Source organism: Vidua macroura, chromosome 4 (assembly GCF_024509145.1).
Source record: "Vidua macroura isolate BioBank_ID:100142 chromosome 4, ASM2450914v1, whole genome shotgun sequence".
Taxonomy (NCBI): domain Eukaryota; kingdom Metazoa; phylum Chordata; class Aves; order Passeriformes; family Viduidae; genus Vidua; species Vidua macroura.
In genome coordinates this window covers 63093175-63112132 of record NC_071574.1, presented here as the reverse complement: position 1 = coordinate 63112132, position 18958 = coordinate 63093175, and the positions used below count along the sequence as shown (strand labels likewise).

Genomic DNA, 18958 nt, shown 5'->3' with positions numbered 1-18958 from the left:
CTTTTTTTTTTTTTAAATGTAACTTTTATAGCTCTAGTTAATTGAGTCATCCATTCATTCACAATGCCTTCCAAAAAAAAAAAAAAATGAAACAACAACCTAACCCAAGATGTTCATTTCTGTTAATTTCATTTTTTAGTTTGTAGAAATTAAAACATTGCTTTCTGTGATCATTTTTTAAAGACATGACATGTAATTAAAATGTTTTTCCATGGGAGCAGTTCTGCATGCGGTAGGAAACAGGAGCCATTGCTAATTATAATGCAAAAATGAGAAGCAAAGCCAAATGTCTTTCATGATTTTTTTTAAATGTTATTTTGGTAACACAACATGTTATTTTGGTAACACAACAATGGTATCACTTTCCTGTGTACAAGTTTCTTTCAACTGTCCCTTACTTAACCTCATCCTCATGTCATGCATGCACTTCAGCCTTTTCATATGCAGAGCTAATATGATACAGTTTGTGCTAATGAAATCTAATTTAACTCAATACTAACATACTAATAACTAATTCCAGGCTTTGTGAAACATACTTGTATATAACTCCTGTCATGCAAGTTAGTTCTTCTTCTCTGAACATACCTGCATTTCATTTGACTTTCTGATTGCTTTTATAATTTTAGCTAAAGTTCTGCAAATTAAACCATTACAATATGCTAGATATGGGCAAGATACATACAGTCTAGCACGGAAGTCTGCTTGTTCTCTCCAGGTGTCAGTGAATGGGCAGAAATAAATGCTATAATTAATGGTCATGATATTTAGAATAGCCCTAGTCATGCTACCACTTGCACCTTTTACACTTAATCAGTACCACTAATGTCTCAGTACCACTGCCAGGTGAAGTGCAGTGCGTATGTTAGGTTTTGCAGACTTTATTCCAAGTCCCCTCTGCACAGTGCTGAACCATGATAGCTCCATTGTAAAGTATTAAAAAATAATTAAATTGCATTTGGTAAAGGGTTTAAATGGTATTCAGGTTTCTGATTGCACAAAATCGAAAGCTGCTGCCTCACCCTGAGCATGTGGAGCATAATCACTTCCTTTCTATGTCAGAATTTGTTGGTGCTGCTGATGGTTGTGGCCCGCCTCAAGTGCCTGGTGACATCCAGGCTTGGCAGAGGTGCACAGACCAAACATGGACTGTGTTTGCAATCCAACATATTTCCTGGTGCTTCAAATATTTATTATCCTTGCTATTACCAGGGGAAAAAAAAAAAATCCTCTCTCCCAAGTCTCAGCGTTCTGGCTTCTTACCTGCAGCTGCAATACTTTCAGTCTGTTTGCTCAACTAACCAAAGATAGTGTTTGATTTGGAAAGAAAAATGAGCAGCAGATTGTCAAATTACATGACGTTTAATTGAAAATAAATAGTGCAAGTGTTTTTCTTTCCCTTAAAATGGTCAGTTCTAGTGCTGATTTTGGAGGTCCTTCAATGCATATTTAAATTAGGGTTTCTGTGTAGTTTCAGGCAGTTGCTGTGCCTGGGAGTTCCCTGTTGCCTTTCTCTGTGGCACAGGACTGGCCTCACCAGACCCCAGGATTTTGTAGTAGAGAAATCACTCAAAGACAAATATGGAATTATTTATATATTAGGCCTTATGTACTAAATTAAAAATAGATAATAAAAAAATTGCCCTAACTTAATTGACAGGTGTTTTTCCTAACTTTATCATGTGTTAAACATGGATAGTGATATTTTAAGAGTAATTCTTCTCATGAGTAACATCATGCATGAATTTGTATCACTAATTTGTTGTGTGTTGCTGTTTGCAGTCACCTCAGTTGCTCTCTCCAACACCTACTGAGGTAATCCCCAGTGCCTTTGTTCTCCTATTCTGACCCATTTTGTGATGCATAAACCTGGTCATATTAATAACCAGCAGTTTGAAATGTGGGGTTCACCCCTTGCCTCTACAGTTCATGGGGTTTATAATTTATGATTTTCAGAGTGTTACTTGTGTTCAATATGTGCTCTGCTTCTGGATTGTTTTCTGTATGCATCTGTCTCCACTGTCATCCATGTTTCTGCTTTCCAAAATAAATATAAAAATATATAAATATGGCGGTCACTTCTTCGAGCTCTACTGAATAAATTATATTGGGAAATATGATTTATGTTCACATTTAAAGCTGTCAGTGTGAGCTGATTCAAATTAGTGCTTGGCATAGATTTCTCCTCTTTTTTTCTTCTCATTTTTTAATTCCACAAATAGTTAAACTGCTTATACTATTTGTGTGCACCTAATTTTAAATCATCTGCACATACCTGAACTTCTAGGTCTGTGTTTTTTGATGTGCATTAATTAAGTTAGTCATTGTTTCAAGAAACACCTTAAAACTTTGGAAGCAGTGAAAGCATTTAATGTATTTCCCAGATAGTGACTCAATTATATATCATGGGTCTGGCTAATTTCTCCATTATGCCAATTTTATGCACTGCAAAATTTTGGTAATAATGGAGAATTAACGGCTTTAATAACTGGTTAACAGAGAAGTTAACCAGTAGAGATGCATTTTTTTTGATAATTTAAAAATAAAAGCATGTTTTGTATAATATTTGGTGACATGGACTAGGTTGACTGTTCCTTGCAGAGACATAAGGTACACAAAGGTAAGGTCTGAAACAATATGAAAACTTGATGTTTTGTAAGATTATAGTAATATCCTTTAAATTCAGTTACTAAACTGCCAGTTTTAATTTCCAGAAGAGATAATGGTGTGGAGGTTGGGACTGCCATGATTTGTGTATACTCCCATGTTATCCAGCTTCTCTGTGCTTGCTGTCTCTTTTTAAGGAATCTGTGATCAGGTGCTCGGGCATTATCATCTGCAAACTTGTCACCAGTTTTGTTGCAAGGATTTTTTGTTAGGGGAGAATTCCACTGTGTCATACAGTTGGACACATCACAGACCATTAGCTGACACTCATATGCTATTTAAATATCATTACAAGACTCTGTAGAGCCATTGCAATACTGCTTGTAATTCTCTCCACAAAGGTTAGAGTGGGTATTGCACAATGTAGGTACAGTGGGAATGAAGCATCTCAAGCTGGACATAGAGGAGTTGGTGGCAGAATTCCTGCAGAACACTGCACGCTTGGGAAGGCATCAGGTGTTCTTTGCTTTTTGTAAAATTACTTTGCTTTAATGTGATGTTAAACAATAATACTGCGGGCTACTGTACTGAGCTGATTTTCCACTTTTGAAAATGTAGCTAGTAGGTCTGGGGTAATGTTGAAGGGACAGAGCATATCGTGTCCACAGGAGAAACCTGATGATGTGAGAATATTGTACATCGCTGTAGAGTCAAGGATAGTCCCAGAGAAGCCAAATTCATCTAAAGATGAATGTATGGCCATAATTAAGTTGTTCTGATAGGAATGTGGGAGATGATGGTAGGGCTAATAAAATACATGGTTTGTTTAAATGATGAATCAGCCAGTGGGAATCACACAGGTGCCTAAAGGCATCCCCATATTCATGATAAGTGGCCGACATTTGTCACTTGACACTGCCACAGTGTAGGATATCTTCATGCTTTTCTACTGGAACAGGAGAGGGGAAGCAATTTTGAAGTATGACTTTCCATAAAAGAGCATCTGCAGGTTACATTGATTTGTTCTAATATGAACTTAACTCAAGCCAGTTCTCACGTGTCTTAAAACAGGGGAAATTTGAATTTGATTTTATAGCTAGTTTACACGAAGTCACTTCCCCATCTATTTCACTCAGTAGTGTTTTGCTGTTAAGAAGACCCTACTTGCAAATTGCAGTTGCAGTTTAACAAGCTGTTGAAAATCAGTAGCTTGGAGGATTTGTACATGGTTTTAACTGGTTGAAGCCAAGGGTTTTGTGGGAATTGGATTGTATGAATGGCTCTGCACAATGGTGCAGTGTTAATGCTAATGTGTTAATATTTGGTTTCTTAGGTAATGACCATATTACAGTGTGTCACACTGGGCAATTTATACACAATCAGTTTAATGATGTAGTGAAACCAGCAAATGCTGATTTTTGTGTTGTCTGCAACCATTATGCATCTATTCATATGGGTGCAAAGTGACCATAATACTGTCATGCTGACCTGAGCTCATCTTCCACCCACTTTCATTTGTTCAGGAAATTACACTGTCCTGAAGCAACACCTTTACAGTTCTTTTCCAATTAAATTGTAATTTTAAATTTACGTCTGTGCTGACTTTCCTGGCACCATGACCATTCTCTGGTACTTGGCAGAGCTCTTTCAGTCACTCTGCAGGTGGAGGTGCTGAAAGCCACCCCATTTCATTAGGACTGCATGGAATCTTAGGGCAGCAACTCCCATCTACACAGCACAGAGATGGCATACTCTGCCTGTTTGAGAAGTTGCTTCTCTTCCCTAATAACATGTGTTTCCTCTCTTCCTCTAAGGGTGACCAAGATGACAGATCTTTCAAGCAGTACAGGACATCAAGTCCTAGCTCTGCTGGCTCCCTGGGCTATGGTCGGTACACCCCCACCTCCCATTCTCCTCAGCATTACAGCAGACCAGGTAATCCAAAGCAGCCTTACTTATTCTCTAGATTTTTCCATTACTTTGTAATGTAAGTAGAATTGACTTCAGCAGACAGGGGTTTAAGGTGGAATAGCAGTTCATTGCAGTGATTTATTTACCGTAAAAAGCGAGTTCCATGGGGAGTAAAGGCAACAACTGCTTCAGGAACGTGCATCCAGGAAAACAAAACTAGGCATTTACGAAAAATTGATTCCGTGTATACACAAGATAGGAGGGTTTAAGGGACTTAATCCTGGTCTCATCCTGCCTGAAGATACACACTCAATTCACAGTTCTTCCAAGGTGTGGCACAGTAGCAGTGAATGCACACAAAGCCAAGAGGGTGATCGAGTGACCTTGTATGACGTTCTTGTACCACAGGGTCGTGGTTCTTGTCCCCTCTCCACAGTGTAAGAGCTGGAGGAATGACTAATTCTGATGGCTGAATTTTAAAGGCCAAGTTGCTTTAGTTCAGAAGTTTACAGAGTGTTTTTTGCAGTTTTGGGCTGTAGTAGCAGCTGTGTTGGTGCTCTTGTCACACAGACAAGAGGGATCATCTCCTTTTGACCTTTGCATGGGAATGCTTTACAAAACCCCTTTCATATTTGGACTCTGTACAGAGTTTTATCCTTGGAAGTAATTGGTGACATTGCTCAAAATTAATTGTATTTTTTCTCTACTCCATCATTTAGGTGAAGAACACAGAGCATTTATATTTTTTTTTTTTTTGTTGTCTTTTAATTTCTTTGGGAATACATTATAATTCTAAACTAGTTTGAAAATATGCATGTTCTTACTCTTTCCAGGGGAAATGAAGATTATAGAGGTAACAGAAACAGTTTTTGACAGGAATTTAATATTTGTACTACACAAAGTCTTTTGACAAAATGGAAATGAGGTGGAGTATAAAATAATCTATTAGAGAGACATTAATCTCTGCTGAAGGTCTGGTAGCTGTCATACCTCATCTTATTAGCACAGTGTTAAAGCAAGGAGGAAAGACAAAAGGAATTCCAAATAAAATCGAATGCTTTAAAATTTAGAAGTTAATCTTCATAATCACCATTTTTAATAATTGCCACTGATCCTGCAAACTGTGTTATCAGGACATTATTGCAGCAAAGCAGAGATGACTTGAGAATATTTTTCAAAGTATTTAATCGTATATCTAACTTTCAGAGCTTAAATAACTTCAGGATGTTTCTTCAAATACTTAAATTAGACATGCACTTGAATGCCCCGTGCATTGTGAACTAAATCCTACCAGTGTGCAGCACCAACAGTGAGAACTGGACCCACTCATGGCACAGTTCTCTGCAGAGACAAGGCTCTTCCCATTTCATTTCATTAGATCCATTATAAGCATTTCTCATTCCCTCTTGCAGCTTTTTAATATGCAGGTTTTCCCCTGAGTGCAGCCATGCTTTTTATGGTGCCTTTTCTGGAATATTTTCTGATGCGTTCCGGCATTTTGGGTGATGCCCTTTCTGGCTGCAGAAAGCCCCTGTCCCTTGGCCGACCCCATAGCGTGGCCACTGGCATGTTTTTAGCAATAACCAGAGAAAGAGGAAGACTTAAATGTAAACTGTATGTTTTCTAAGCATCAGGAGGAAAATGTTCCTGGAAAAAAAAGGATGGCATTGTAATTTGTGGCTTTCAGTAAGTGAACTAAATAGTTTATTTTCACTTACTCTCTGTTGCCCCCAGCTGGTACTCACAGTCTTGGTACCAGTAGCTGCATCTCCCTGCCCCAACACCCAAGCCTTACATCTACATTCAGACATCATTACATCCCTTTCTTCAAAGGTAAGGTCCAGGAATGCAAAACCGTGCTGTGATAATGTAGATTTATTCAGCTGTGTTTCACTTTTATGTCTGTGCAAGCATGGCTTTCACTTGGATAAAATTTGTCTTAATTTTGTGCAAATGCTTCCTTGATGTACTGTGTAAGTTTTACAAACTGAGTGGGTATGGGGTGTTTTATTTTTGCTTTTTCAGTGAGTGTTCAGTGTCTTTCAGAGGGGTAGAGGGAAGGAATTAGCTTTTAGAATGAAACTGAGGAAGGGAAATATTCAAAAATCTGTTAGTTCTAAAATACCTTTATCCTTTTTGGTGATGCTAAATAGTATAATAAGCTTAGACATTTGATACAGCATAGGATGATCAGTTATTTAACCTTTTAGCCTACATTTAGATATCCTTCATATTATTTGTAGTATTGCCAAAAATTATGACAGCTGGTTACATCAGTGCAACTGCCCTGATTATCAATTAATCTGTGCCATGTCTTATAAAACAGTAACTAAATTTGTTCTCCTTGCCATTAGTTTTTTTGCAGTGGATATTAACTTCTAGTAACCTCCATGTTGTGGACGAGACAGTGCTAAGGAATGCCAAGAACTTTTCAGGCAAAGGCTTTTTTTTAGTCAGTTGGTAAATGTCTGAGAGAGAAGGCATTTACCTACCACATTTGTCTTCCCCTGCGTCTGTCTTCTCTAGTAACAATCAACTTTCAATGCCTGTTCCTTGACTCTCATATACTTTCTGGTTTAATAAAGTAAAACTGTTTTTCTTGAGGTTGTAACCAGTAAAGAAAAGGGAATGACCCTCTGCAGGAGACATACTTGCACATTCAAGTGAATAGCAGGTAGTCATTGCCCTTGGAATAATAACTAATGCATGGTTTTTGGGCCCTGATGCTGCCCAAAGTCAGCTGGACATAAACCGGAACAGAATCAAGCTTGAAACATCCAAATATGATCCTTGAGAGAAAATTTTTGAGAAAAGAACTGATGAGATGAAACTGTTTGTTGTTGTTTTAGAGGCTACCTGCAAAGCTCCTTTCCACGACCGGAAGCAGTCAGCCTCGCACACATTTCTTTAAAGGCTGACACAATCCTTTGTATTCTCTGAGGCACTGCTTGAACTGTTTTTGTATCTGTCCTCTCATTTTGGATGGTACTATCCAACCTAATGTACTGAATAAGAGAAACTTCTTTGGTGTGCTGCAGCACATGATTTCAGTGCATGGAAAGCTCTTTCTCAAAGTCCCATTGGCAGTTGCTTGGCAGCACTGCTGTGCAAATGAGTTTCTGCTCACTGCTACCTGCTGTTTCACAGAGCAGCAGCAATTATTAAGTGCTGCTGTTTGGATAAAGGAATCGTCAAGTGGTAGCTCTTTGTGCCCAAATAATTTTTAGTAATGTGACCAAAATTATAATATTTTGCAATTCTGAGGCACTTTTTTATCAAGGAGCTAAAATATTTTGCAGGCAGTACCTTTCAATGCCTCACAGTGTTCCTGTGAGGTAGGTGAACCTTTTTATAATTTTCCTAAGTAGGTAATCCTGAGTCCTGCCAAGGTTGAATAGATTATTCACTGGTTTACACTGAGTAAATGTCCCTGTCCAAAATGAGTCAGAAGATTTGCTTCATCCTCTTCAAGGTCTCTGAATTCAGAGTTCCAGAGTGTGGTTTTTTCCTTATCTTTAGAAGCCTTTTGATGGTGTGGATGTGTTCTTTTTTTCTCTTCAAAGTGGTTAGTGTGGGAAGAGTGGGATTGTAGCAATAGTTGGTTTGTAACCAGACCAACCTTAATGTTCCCACTTCAGTTTTAAGAAAGTGAGATCCTGCTTATTTTAAAAAAATTATAAGATCCAAAAATAATACACTGCACTATACTAGAAGTAATCTTTTTAAAACCGGCTCTCCACATATGTCATAAAAGAGATTTCTTTACACTTCCAGTAGACAGATACATTACTACCCTAGGGAAATTAAGACAAACAAAATCTTCCTTTTGATTTCACTGAGGTTGCCTCATATTCTTCCTGATAATGACAGGGTTCATAATTTTTTCCAGTGACAAATATGATTACTAAGTTCCTGTTCTTCCATCAGTGTTCTGCAGTCTAGCTCCCAAGAAGTGTAATGGGATGAGCTGTTATTTATCATGAAGGCAGATGATTTGAAGGTTGTGCTCTTTTAAGGGTTTTTGTCTTCAAAATAAGTCCTGTGACAACCTCACTTCAAGAAAGCTTCACAGTTCATGCCACTGCAAGTGATACGTGTGATATTCCAAGCACCTATGCTTGGTGTAGTAGTTCCTCTTGAGGTGATGAATCCTCGAGTGTGCTGAGCCCTGCTGAAAAAATGTTTGCTTAAAACATGGTGGAAATTATCTTGCCTTTCTAGTGCAGGAGCACAGCTTCCAAAACCCTTTTTTTTTTTTTTTTTGGCTTTGAAAACTTGAAAAGAATTAGTCATCAAACTTCAAAAAGCTTCTTCTAATTTAGTCACTATGGGCAGAGATATTAAAGGGCCCAGTTTTGTGAGTAGGCTTAGACAGCTCCCTCATTCAACCAGTGGCATTTGTTTGTTCTTCAGTCCTGAACTTAGATAGCTCTTACTGTAACTTATTATAAAATTTCCCATCCTCACAGATAAGATAAAAGCTGACTAAGTAGGAGATATTACCAATATTATACTTCTCCAGACAGTGCTTTGCCAATGGAGCATGGTCTGAGCCCTGGTCAGTTGGCTCTACACACACAGGGTTAAAAGTACAGCCTGCCCTGTCAGCAGCCAGAAGACACAAGGAAGTTTTGTGGTTTATACTCAAGTTCAAAGTAAGCCTTCCCAGATTCTTTCCAAGTTAAACAACATCCAGGGAAGAGTTCAGGATTCTGGTTTTTTGCTTTTCACTGATCAGTAGAGAAGATCACAGCCTGTGGCTGCTTATGGCAGAAGGCAAACCCAAAAGTTTGAAAAATTGCTCTCTCTGATAGTTGTCTTTTCTCTGAGAATTTATTTGAAGTTCTTCTTCAGTCTATACTAGGCAAACCTTGAAAGAGATAGTTTATTGGCAAAGTCTCATTTCAGAGATTTAAATTATAGCCTAGCTTAAGTGGCTGTCTGTAGTTCTTACTCATTAACTTTCTACATGGGTCTTCAGTTTGCTTTATTATTAAACACTTACTTTCGTATGCAAAATGTGAAATACAACTACTCACATGCTTATCTGAAGCAGTGGCAGAATTAAAGTTCAAATGTGCATCAGTTTGTATGAGTGGAGTCCAAGAAGAACCTCTTCTATAATTTCATCCTTAATTCTTTCATTTTGAGCAAGTTAGAGGTGATGGCTTTGCAAACTGCTCCACACAGATGATCCTTGCACTGAGCAATTTTTAGTTTCCCTGTCCCCTGGTACTTGCACTCATATCTTGTGTTCCTACAAGTTTATTCCTCATAATCAATGCTTCCTCCTATTTCCTTGCTGACACTCTACCCTATCACTGAAGAATGACTTTCTGTGTGTGTACCATACCAGCACCTTGGGTCGCTGCTCAATGAAGTGATTATTCATGCAGATCATATATGAGTAGACATTTTAATAATATGCTAATTTTTAAGTAAATGAGGAATCAATACACTGTGGAAATTGCTTGAGAACTTTAATTTTCTATTTAAATTAGATAACTCCAATAACAATATCTAATTTGAGTGAAGGACATTACAGAATTTTTAAGAATTTTGGAGGTGTAATGGACCTTATTTTACTAAGTATCTACTAGTGACATGGAGGCTTCTTCTATTTAATAGGGATAGGCAGGAATCTGGGCAGCAAGCAGCAAAGAAAGAGGGAATTCATAAATGTGGAGTGGAAACCTGTCCCCACTTTTTTCCTTCCAATGGCAAAGTGGGAATCAAGAAACTGAATAACCGTCTGGTTTCTTGTCTGAGGACTACATGCCTGCAAGCTTGTGGTGATGCAGCAGATTTTTAGTAATTCCATTTTTTTTTTAAAACATTTTGGAAGGACCATAGGCTATCAGCACCTGTAGTTGGGATTTCAATCTCTCAACATCCCAGATTACACTTTTTCAACAAGAAATCACAGAGTGGTCACAGCTGAATAGCTTTTGAGTTACAATTTTTGGTCTACTGTGAACACTACAAACGCAAAATTTAGGATGGATTAGTTAGTGTATTGTGATGAGATAACACAGCACGCTCCTCTGACCTCGTCTGTCCTGTCTCTGCTCCCACTGAGCTCGGTGGCACTGTCCCCTTGACCTCAGTGGTGCATGGCAAGGCTGGCTTTGGTGACAGTGGGATGGCCATGCACCCACTGTGTGTCAGCAGAGACCACCTCCACGGGCATGGCCGTGACAGCTCTGGTAACCCAGTAGCTCTGTGGTTATGAAACATCCCCTTCATGAAGGCAGATCTAATGCCCTGAGCTGCTGCACTTTCTTTACCCCAGAGAAACTTGCTACACCATCATCATTACTAGCCATTAAATTTGTGCTTCATCCACACTAAAACAATAACAGCAAATTAACAATCGTTTGATGTAAGAATAAATGTCATGTTTGCTTCCAGTTGCTTAACAGTGCTGTAAACTAAAAGGATTTTACAAGTCCCAAAAAAGTAGAGCTTTACTTTTTTGTTTGCCAAGCAGCACTATAATGCCATAGAGTGTGCTTCAGGGAAATAAGCCAAGAGGAGATGAATGGCACCTAATAAACATTTGAAAAAACAAGTGGGAAAATGAATATGGAAAAACCTATGTGTATCTTGAAATCTGGTGAAGTGACTATGGCATTATAGATCCATGACTTGATAATCCAACCTTGTTTGCATAAAAAGGCTGTGGCATGTTACCTGTGGGAAAAGTTTGCAATTGAAAGCCAAATTTCAACATCTCTTTTTGTCACTGATATATGCAGGATTTTTTGACTTAACCATAATGTTTATATTTTGGTCTAGTCCTGCTTTGAGATAATTTAAGCACTACTGAATTATGTATTACTAATTTCAGGGGCAGGCTACGAGCCATAGCATTAATTTTTTAAAACACTTGATCAGTAGATTATTCAGTTAAGGCTATGCAAACCACATTGCGAGATTCTGGATGTTTTATCCTTTGATTTTCTTTTTTAAAGCATCATTAAAAGAGAAGTTTTCACTTCAAAGTAGGGCATCTTAATCTGATATCTATCAGATAGCAATTTTTGATGAGGTGTTTGGAGTCTGAGCCAATATACTATGCTGAAAAAGAATGGGTTTTACAAAAACATATATTTAAAACTGTTGGATTAACAAGTCATTCTGAACAAGCTTTTATGCTTGAAATACTCTACTTTGCTTTCCATTTTTCTTTTATCTGCTTTCTTTGCTCTTCCCCTTGGAGGCAGTGAAAGTGGTCGGAGCACTCCAAGCTTATCCATGTACTCTGACAGCAAATCTTCACCTTCTGTCTATCAGCAGGCTCCTAGGCATTTCCATATTCCAGGTAGGCATTGACTGCTTAGCTTTTGATCTTCAATTTCTAGCACCTGTTTGTTCTCTTCTGAATGTAATTTTTTTTGGCATTGATTTGTGAATTTCAAAGTGTAGAAAGAGAAAATGTCTGCTAAGTGAATATCTGTTGTTAAACTTCATCTCAAAAATAAAAGAAAGCTGTGTGCTTATGTACCTATATGTTAAAAAAAAATTGCTTTACAGAAAGAACAGAATGAAAAATGTTACCAAGAGTACAAAGTTGCAGCAGTGCTGGGTTAGTGGCTGATCTAGATGATCTTAGAGGTCTTTTAGAGCCTTAATGTTTTTAAGATCCTGTGATTTATAGTGCCATAACTGCATAGATATATTGAATTTGTGTGCAGGAGGAATGACTGAAGGGGTTTTTGTTATTTGGGTTTTTTTCTTATCATTCTATTATCTGAATTTAAGTAATAGTAACATAAACTTTTAAAAGAAGCTGGAAGACTTCAGAACTGCAGGAGGCTCATTGTGGCAGTCTTTGTATATGTACTCTACTGTTTTCAAGTTCAGTTAACAAGCACATTAAACTTACATCCACACCATTTGGCTTTTTGACTGCTAAACACATCTACCTTCTCACTGTATTCCTTTTTTTTATTCACATTTAGCTTCTGTGGTTAATGTTTCTGTAAACAGACCACAATTAGGAATTCTATCTGCTCAGGTTCACAGTACTGAATAAATTTGATGTCTGTACAATGTGATATGGGAACCCTGGATTGTGGCTCTGAGTGCTTCCAGAAAATTCCTGGAAGGCCAAGTTAGCTATACAATTCAAAGTAAAGACAAATTATAGGATTTCCTAAAAGAACAGTTTGTATTTCCAGTATAAACATTCATGCCTGAACATGTACACGTTATTTATAAATAATGGAGAAAATTCTTTTCCAGGTGTGACAGTTGTAGTAGTCTGTTGTACTCCTATATGAATTTTCAATAGTGGCAAGTGTGCCAGTTTCTTTTTTGCTGATAATGAAGTATATACTGGTAGTGCAGATACCACCTACATATCACCAAAGGGATGCCACTCAAGTTGTCTTAGAGCATTTTGAGGGACTATGAGGGGATTAGGTTGCATAGGTAGGTATAAAGGTTTTCAACTTATGATGGATAAAGTTCCATTCTCTTTTAATCACCAGTGAATGGCAAAGCACAGATTGAATGCATAGTCTTAGCTGAAGTTTTTGCATTGTTACTGTTGCTGAGAGGAGACAAGAGCAGCGTGGTCTGAACTGCTTGCTTACTCTTTCATTCTTTCCTTTCTCTTTCCTTTTCCCCAGACACTGGCGTAAAAGATAACATCTATAGGAAACCTCCTATCTACAAACAGCATGGTACAGTCTGCTTTTCTCTGTTGCAGTTTTATCTATGTGTCTTTGCAAAAAAATGTGTATTGACTCCCAAATTCGTTTGCTGTAGTCTTTGCATTTCATTATGTCCCTACAACCTCAAATATAAAAGGAGAAAAAGTAACATGAAAATTAAATAGCATTTTGTATAACATGATGTCCAAGGATACAGTGAGTTCTCCAAAGCTGAGATACTGGTATTTTGATACGTTGTGATGATTCAGAGCTGATAATGAGTGCCACATAAACTGCTGTGCTACACCCTGACTGCAGTTCCACACCCTGTTTGCCCTCTCCTGCCCCTCTGTGCCTGCTCCTCAATATAAAACCTTAGATGCAACTTCTCAGGCTGAGCAAAAAAAAAGAAAATACAGACAGTTTAAAAAGTTGATTATTATAATGCAGTTTGGAAAAATCATGAACAAATGCAAAGTAACAACCATCTAGTGTAAGTCAGAATAGTTTCACTCATTTACAGAAGCTGATGATAGGACTCTGATATCCTGTGTCCTGGCTGTGTAATTAAATTTTATAGATACATTTGGTTTGCAAAGAGGATTCTAAGCAACAGCCTTATATTTGCAGGCTGGGCATTTTTATATCAGTTGCTGTCTGTCAAAGTCTGGAATTATGTCAGTTTTGCACTGCTGTATGGAGTTGTCTCGTAATCACTGAAGTGAGCAAGAATTAAACTAGCAAGTCAGCAATCTCATTAAGTTAACAAGAATATATGTTTTAAACTTTCTTTTCTACATTATAGATGTTTTGAAAGATTGTGTTGAAAATGCTTTTTTTTTTCCTACCAGAGGGCAAAACATAATTTACTGTAACTAAAAAATCCCCAAAAACCATAAAATCCAGAAACAACAACAACAACAACAAAAATCAATAAACTTTCCTTCCAGTAAAAATAATACAAATGAAAATCAAATTTAAAAATACTTATCTTTTGTTCTGGAAGGACTTGCAACTAAAGCATGAACACATAAGCAGCTGATGATTCAGCTCCTTAAGCTAATGGGACACCGAACAAATTCATAGTGAAAAGGAGCCAGAGAACATTCCTTTGTTGAAGAGACCAAGTTTGAACAAACAAGCACAAAAATGTTCTTTAAAACAAGAAGTGCAAGAAGCTCTTCCAAAACATTCGGTTTAAATAGTTTTAGTTACATCAGCATCCAACAGATTTGCTGTAGCTACAGCTTCTGTGTTTCTGTTATAAACAACCAATTCCAGAATGAGAAAAAGGTGGTGGAAGAATGGAACATGCAAGAGATCAGACTCAGAGCTGGGGTTGGAAAGTGAATAGTGTAGGAGCCTGCATGGTTGTGTTTGTATGTTTGTGTTTTAGAAATATTTGATCATTCAAAGTTACTAAAAAGTTTTGAAATCACATTGGGATTCATGGCAGAACCGAGTATCCCTTGTAGTGGTGAAGCTAATGCCCAGTACTGATGAAATTCAGGGCACTTAGATTTATCTGCCAGCACTGTGTTATTTGAAGCCTTCTCAGGAGCTTGGGAGGGGCTGGCCTTCATGGCCCTCGCTGATTTTGGCTGTGAATCCTCTGCATCTCTTTGAAGTCAGATGCTTTCAAGATCTGGTGGAACTTTCTTGAAATTTCTGAATAGAAATCTTGAGTCAAGCATGGGGTGTTTTTCCTTTGAAAACATCAAAATTTTTGTCTTGAAACAAAAATAAAATTTACAAAAACACATCAGATCCTCTATACAAATTTCTGATGTAATGGGAGCAAGATCTGTACACGTAACCTGGAATAACTTGTTGACTTGCAGTTTAGGGTGTGCTCCCAAAATATCTGTGAACCACATTTAAGCCCTTCTTGCAGTGTAGGGGCTTTATTCATCATCTGTCATATTCGAATATTCCTTCCTGTTTTATTCCTCAGAGAAGCAGCTTGCCATCTTGGGAAAATACCCTTGTCAGGATGCTATAACTGTGAAAACCTTTTTCATAATGCTGTTCATGTTTTCTAACCCAGCTTTTTTTTTTATTCCCACACTAAATTGAAGTGGGGGGAAGCAGCCAAACCCTCTACAGTTCCAGATTTTCACCTCTAACCTACAGATATTTTCCTTATGGCAATTTGTAATTTTTTAGCTACCACGTCCTCAGCAAAACCAGTTAAGGTCTGGATGTGAGCTGTACAATGGCAGCAGAAATTGCATCAGAATAACACTGAAATACTTTCAGTGATGGCCTTTCACCTGTGTTGTTTAGACACAGGGCAGATCATCTACAGACATGATGGCTGGGGAACTGGAGAGGGCAGAGATTTTCCCAACTTGCTGGGAGTTTTTCAGCACTTCTAATGGTGCAATTTAATCTCTGTCTCTAAGAAGCTCATCTGAGCTTTAACTTTTGTATTATCGTACTCTTTCTCTTAATAATAATTACATTTTCTGTCTACATTGCATTGCACGGGGCCATTTTTCTCAGGCATTGCAGACAACCCCTTGTCACATTCATTTCTCACGGGCTTAAAGTTATGCTCTGCCCTTCCATTATTCCAGTTTTGCACCATTAAAACTCTCCCCAAACTACCCAGAGGGATACAAAGGCAAGTAGGGCTCAAATTTTAAGAACTTACCTGAAATTGTGTGAACTTTGGCACCAAGCTTTCTGTAAGATTCTTGAGTGTAACTCGGTGTCTGGAACAATACCCTGGGAAATAAAAGACAAGGAAAAACACATTCAAGGGTTGGGAACTATCTAATGAAGAGCTTTTAGGCTTTCAGTTTTCTTCTCAGCAAGTTGAAAAGTTACAAGGAAATAACCCATGGTAAAACATCAACTTTTTTTGGGAAACATTCTTTAAGAGTACAATATGGGCAGAGGAGGAAAATGCAGTCATAAAAATTGGTTGGTCAAGAATTTTGAATTTTAGAGTCTGACAACACAATCTCTTTTGCATATTTTATAAAGAGGCAATGCCAAGTTTGTTTATAATTTTCTTTACTATGATTGTCTGTCCTCTTTGGGATCCCAGGAGACCCAGGTGTGCTGACTACAAAATATCTGTGTGACTGCTTGTACTTTCATGGTCATTGTAACACAGAAGGGGGAAGTGGCTTCCCTGTGAGTGGTGGCCATAGAAATTTGTCCCTAAGTTATGATGTACAATTCCTTTTCCCACCAATCATTCCCAAAAGTAGTTTCTTCCTGAAAATGAAGGTTCAAAATCCAGCAGGAATAGATTCTCTAAATTCACTGTATACATGAAGGATGAGTATTACTATAATAATTTCAAAATTACTTTGATTAATTATGTGAAACCACAGCTCTACACATCAAATTTTCTGTCCCACTCTGTTTTTTAACCTGATTTTTCTCCCCTCTTAAAAATATTTGGAACATAACTACAGTCAAAACAGAAGATAAAAAATAAGATGCATTCTATTAAAATTTTTAAAATTAATTTAATTTTACAGCAGCAAGAAGATCAGAAGGGGAGGATGGAAGCTTGGATCAGGACAGTAAGAAGGTAATGATCAGAAAGAACAAAAGGAAGTATTAATCATTCTTGAAGAAACTGGTTTTTAAAACACATTCATATGTAAAGGTATTCTTTTAAATAATTGAAATAATCATTACTACTTTTAGGTCTTTCCGAAAAGACATAGAAAAGCTTAATCTCTCACCCAAAGGGTTTAGAATATACATTCTGCAGTAAAGAGAAGTAGGGATATTGAGATTAAGAGCAATAAACTATGGATTTTCACTCGGTCTCAATGTCTGCGTTGGTGATTCAGCTAATCCTGCACACACAGGATGCATATCAACCTAGAAGAAAAATGTCAAGAGCAGATTAATTATAAGAAAATGGCATAGGGCACCTTCTAAAGTGGGGCGCAGTGGGTAGCTTCATGAACAGAGAAACTATCCTCAGTGCAGCTAAAAACTGAAAGTTTCTGGTAGCTGTGATGTCTAATTCACCATACAGTCAGCTTTTATAATTTGGTAAAGGATGGTACAAGCTGCAGTGAGCAGACAAGCGGTTCACAAGGCATGTGAGACAGCCGAGGTAGGAGAAGTGCCTCTAGGTGTTAAATCTGGTATCTTACAACAGGCTTTTCCTCTCTGCAGCTGAAGACCAGCTGGCTGATCCTGAAAGGGGATATGGACACCAGAACCAACTCCCCGGATTCGGAGACGCGGTCGCTGTCCCTCGCTGCCGGGGCGCAGGAGGGCACGGCCGCCCAATACTCCCGTGAGTGCTGCGCCCACCCCGCGCTGCTGGGCACAGGAGGGGGGTCCTGCTGCAGCCCCAGCCACACAGCTCCCTGGCTGCCTTTGTGCTTCTGCTCTGCCAGAATTACACCCATTTGTCAGTTTCTTCTGCCGTGGCTTGTAAGCGTTCAGTTTGATGATGAAACTATAGATTTGTATTCGTGAAAGGAGCAGCATTGCCTGTGTAAATGAACTGTTGTCCCTTTGGAGAGCAGAGATGCCTTACCACAAAAACCCACGCCTCATAAAAGTGCCCATTTATTATATGAGACCTGTTTTCAGTAGACAGGATGGCAGTATCAAGCAGATTTTTCATTTGTGCTAATTAGTCCTTGACACAAACTATGTATTTTGAATATTGATGGAGCCATTTCTTCTCTATCATGATACACATAAAGATTTCCTTGCTCCAGAGATTAACTTAGGCATTCTTTTTATCACTCACAATTATAAGGTCACAGAAATATTCCAGGTGAAAAAGGGAATAATTTTGTAACTGAATACTGGCCTGGAGAACATATGCCCATGCTAGCTGTCAGTACCAAAAAATTGTTCTACACATTTTTTATTACACATTTCAGCAAGTCTAGCAAGCATTACTATTGGGCCTGAATTTTACTTTTAAGTTACATACATGACAAAAAATAAGTTTAATGAATTTTAAGAAATAACTGGAACATTCCTCTCCTTGCCTCCTCCACTTTACAACATGCAGCAGTAGCAGGTCATCCAGGGTAAACTAGTTGGGGAAGCAGTTTTCCAAAAGAATGCACCCAATGCAAGGCATGTCTGGCAGCAGGGCTAGGATGTCAGTGTTGTGGGCATTTTGGTAATGTGATAGTTGGTTCCATCAACTTATATTAAGGAAATTATGGCTTAGCTATGCAAGGAAGAGGGAAAACAGATGCTACAAAGTCTGTAACAAGATAAAGAAGAAAACTTATTTTAGATCATCAGTCTCACTGGTCTAGCTTAAAGGAATTTGATAACTAAATCCTCACTAGAAATCACAAACATGTGCTTAAGGTGTATTGCAGGATTCCCTGTGCAGGGGAAACCAAGTCTGACACCTCACATGCTTAGCATCTGTAAATTGTTGCCCACGAATGAGCACCTTTGAAACCTTTCATTGTCATACATACATGGGGTATGTCTGGAAGCTTTATGGTGTAGATCTGATGCTCTTCTACACATGTTTTGAGAGACCAGTCCTGAAGTGCAGATTTTAAGCAGGGAGAAATATGTAGCACACCAAGAAGTGTTATACAGGAGCAACATATGGTGTTCATTTTTTCCCCTGAGCATGTTGCTACACCTGTCACTCTGCTATACTAGCACTTCTTTCATATTTTTGATTATCTTGGGAATGTGGAACTATTAAAACTATAAATGGAATAGATAATTAACACCTCTGTGTCAGGGTCAATATCACATTTGTTTGAATACAGGTTCTGTAGTTCATTTTCCATTGTTTTTTATCAGCATTT

At 38.1% G+C, this 18958-nt stretch overlaps 1 protein-coding gene across 7 annotated transcripts in view; it reads left to right on the top strand.

Moving 5' to 3' along the window:
* The window catches only part of ABLIM2 (actin binding LIM protein family member 2), a 127763-nt gene that overhangs the window by 88728 nt on the left and 20077 nt on the right, over positions 1 to 18958 (top strand). For 3 of the 7 annotated variants that reach the window (XM_053975986.1, XM_053975985.1, XM_053975991.1), the window contains 7 exons: positions 1780 to 1812; positions 4419 to 4539; positions 6250 to 6348; positions 11738 to 11839; positions 13152 to 13205; positions 16673 to 16725; positions 17328 to 17451. In XM_053975986.1, the coding sequence (XP_053831961.1) occupies positions 1780 to 1812; positions 4419 to 4539; positions 6250 to 6348; positions 11738 to 11839; positions 13152 to 13205; positions 16673 to 16725; positions 17328 to 17451 (586 nt within the window). The remainder of the gene's footprint in view (positions 1 to 1779; positions 1813 to 4418; positions 4540 to 6249; positions 6349 to 11737; positions 11840 to 13151; positions 13206 to 16672; positions 16726 to 17327; positions 17452 to 18958) is intronic. The other 4 variants (XM_053975990.1, XM_053975987.1, XM_053975988.1 and 1 more) reach the window with 3 other exon arrangements.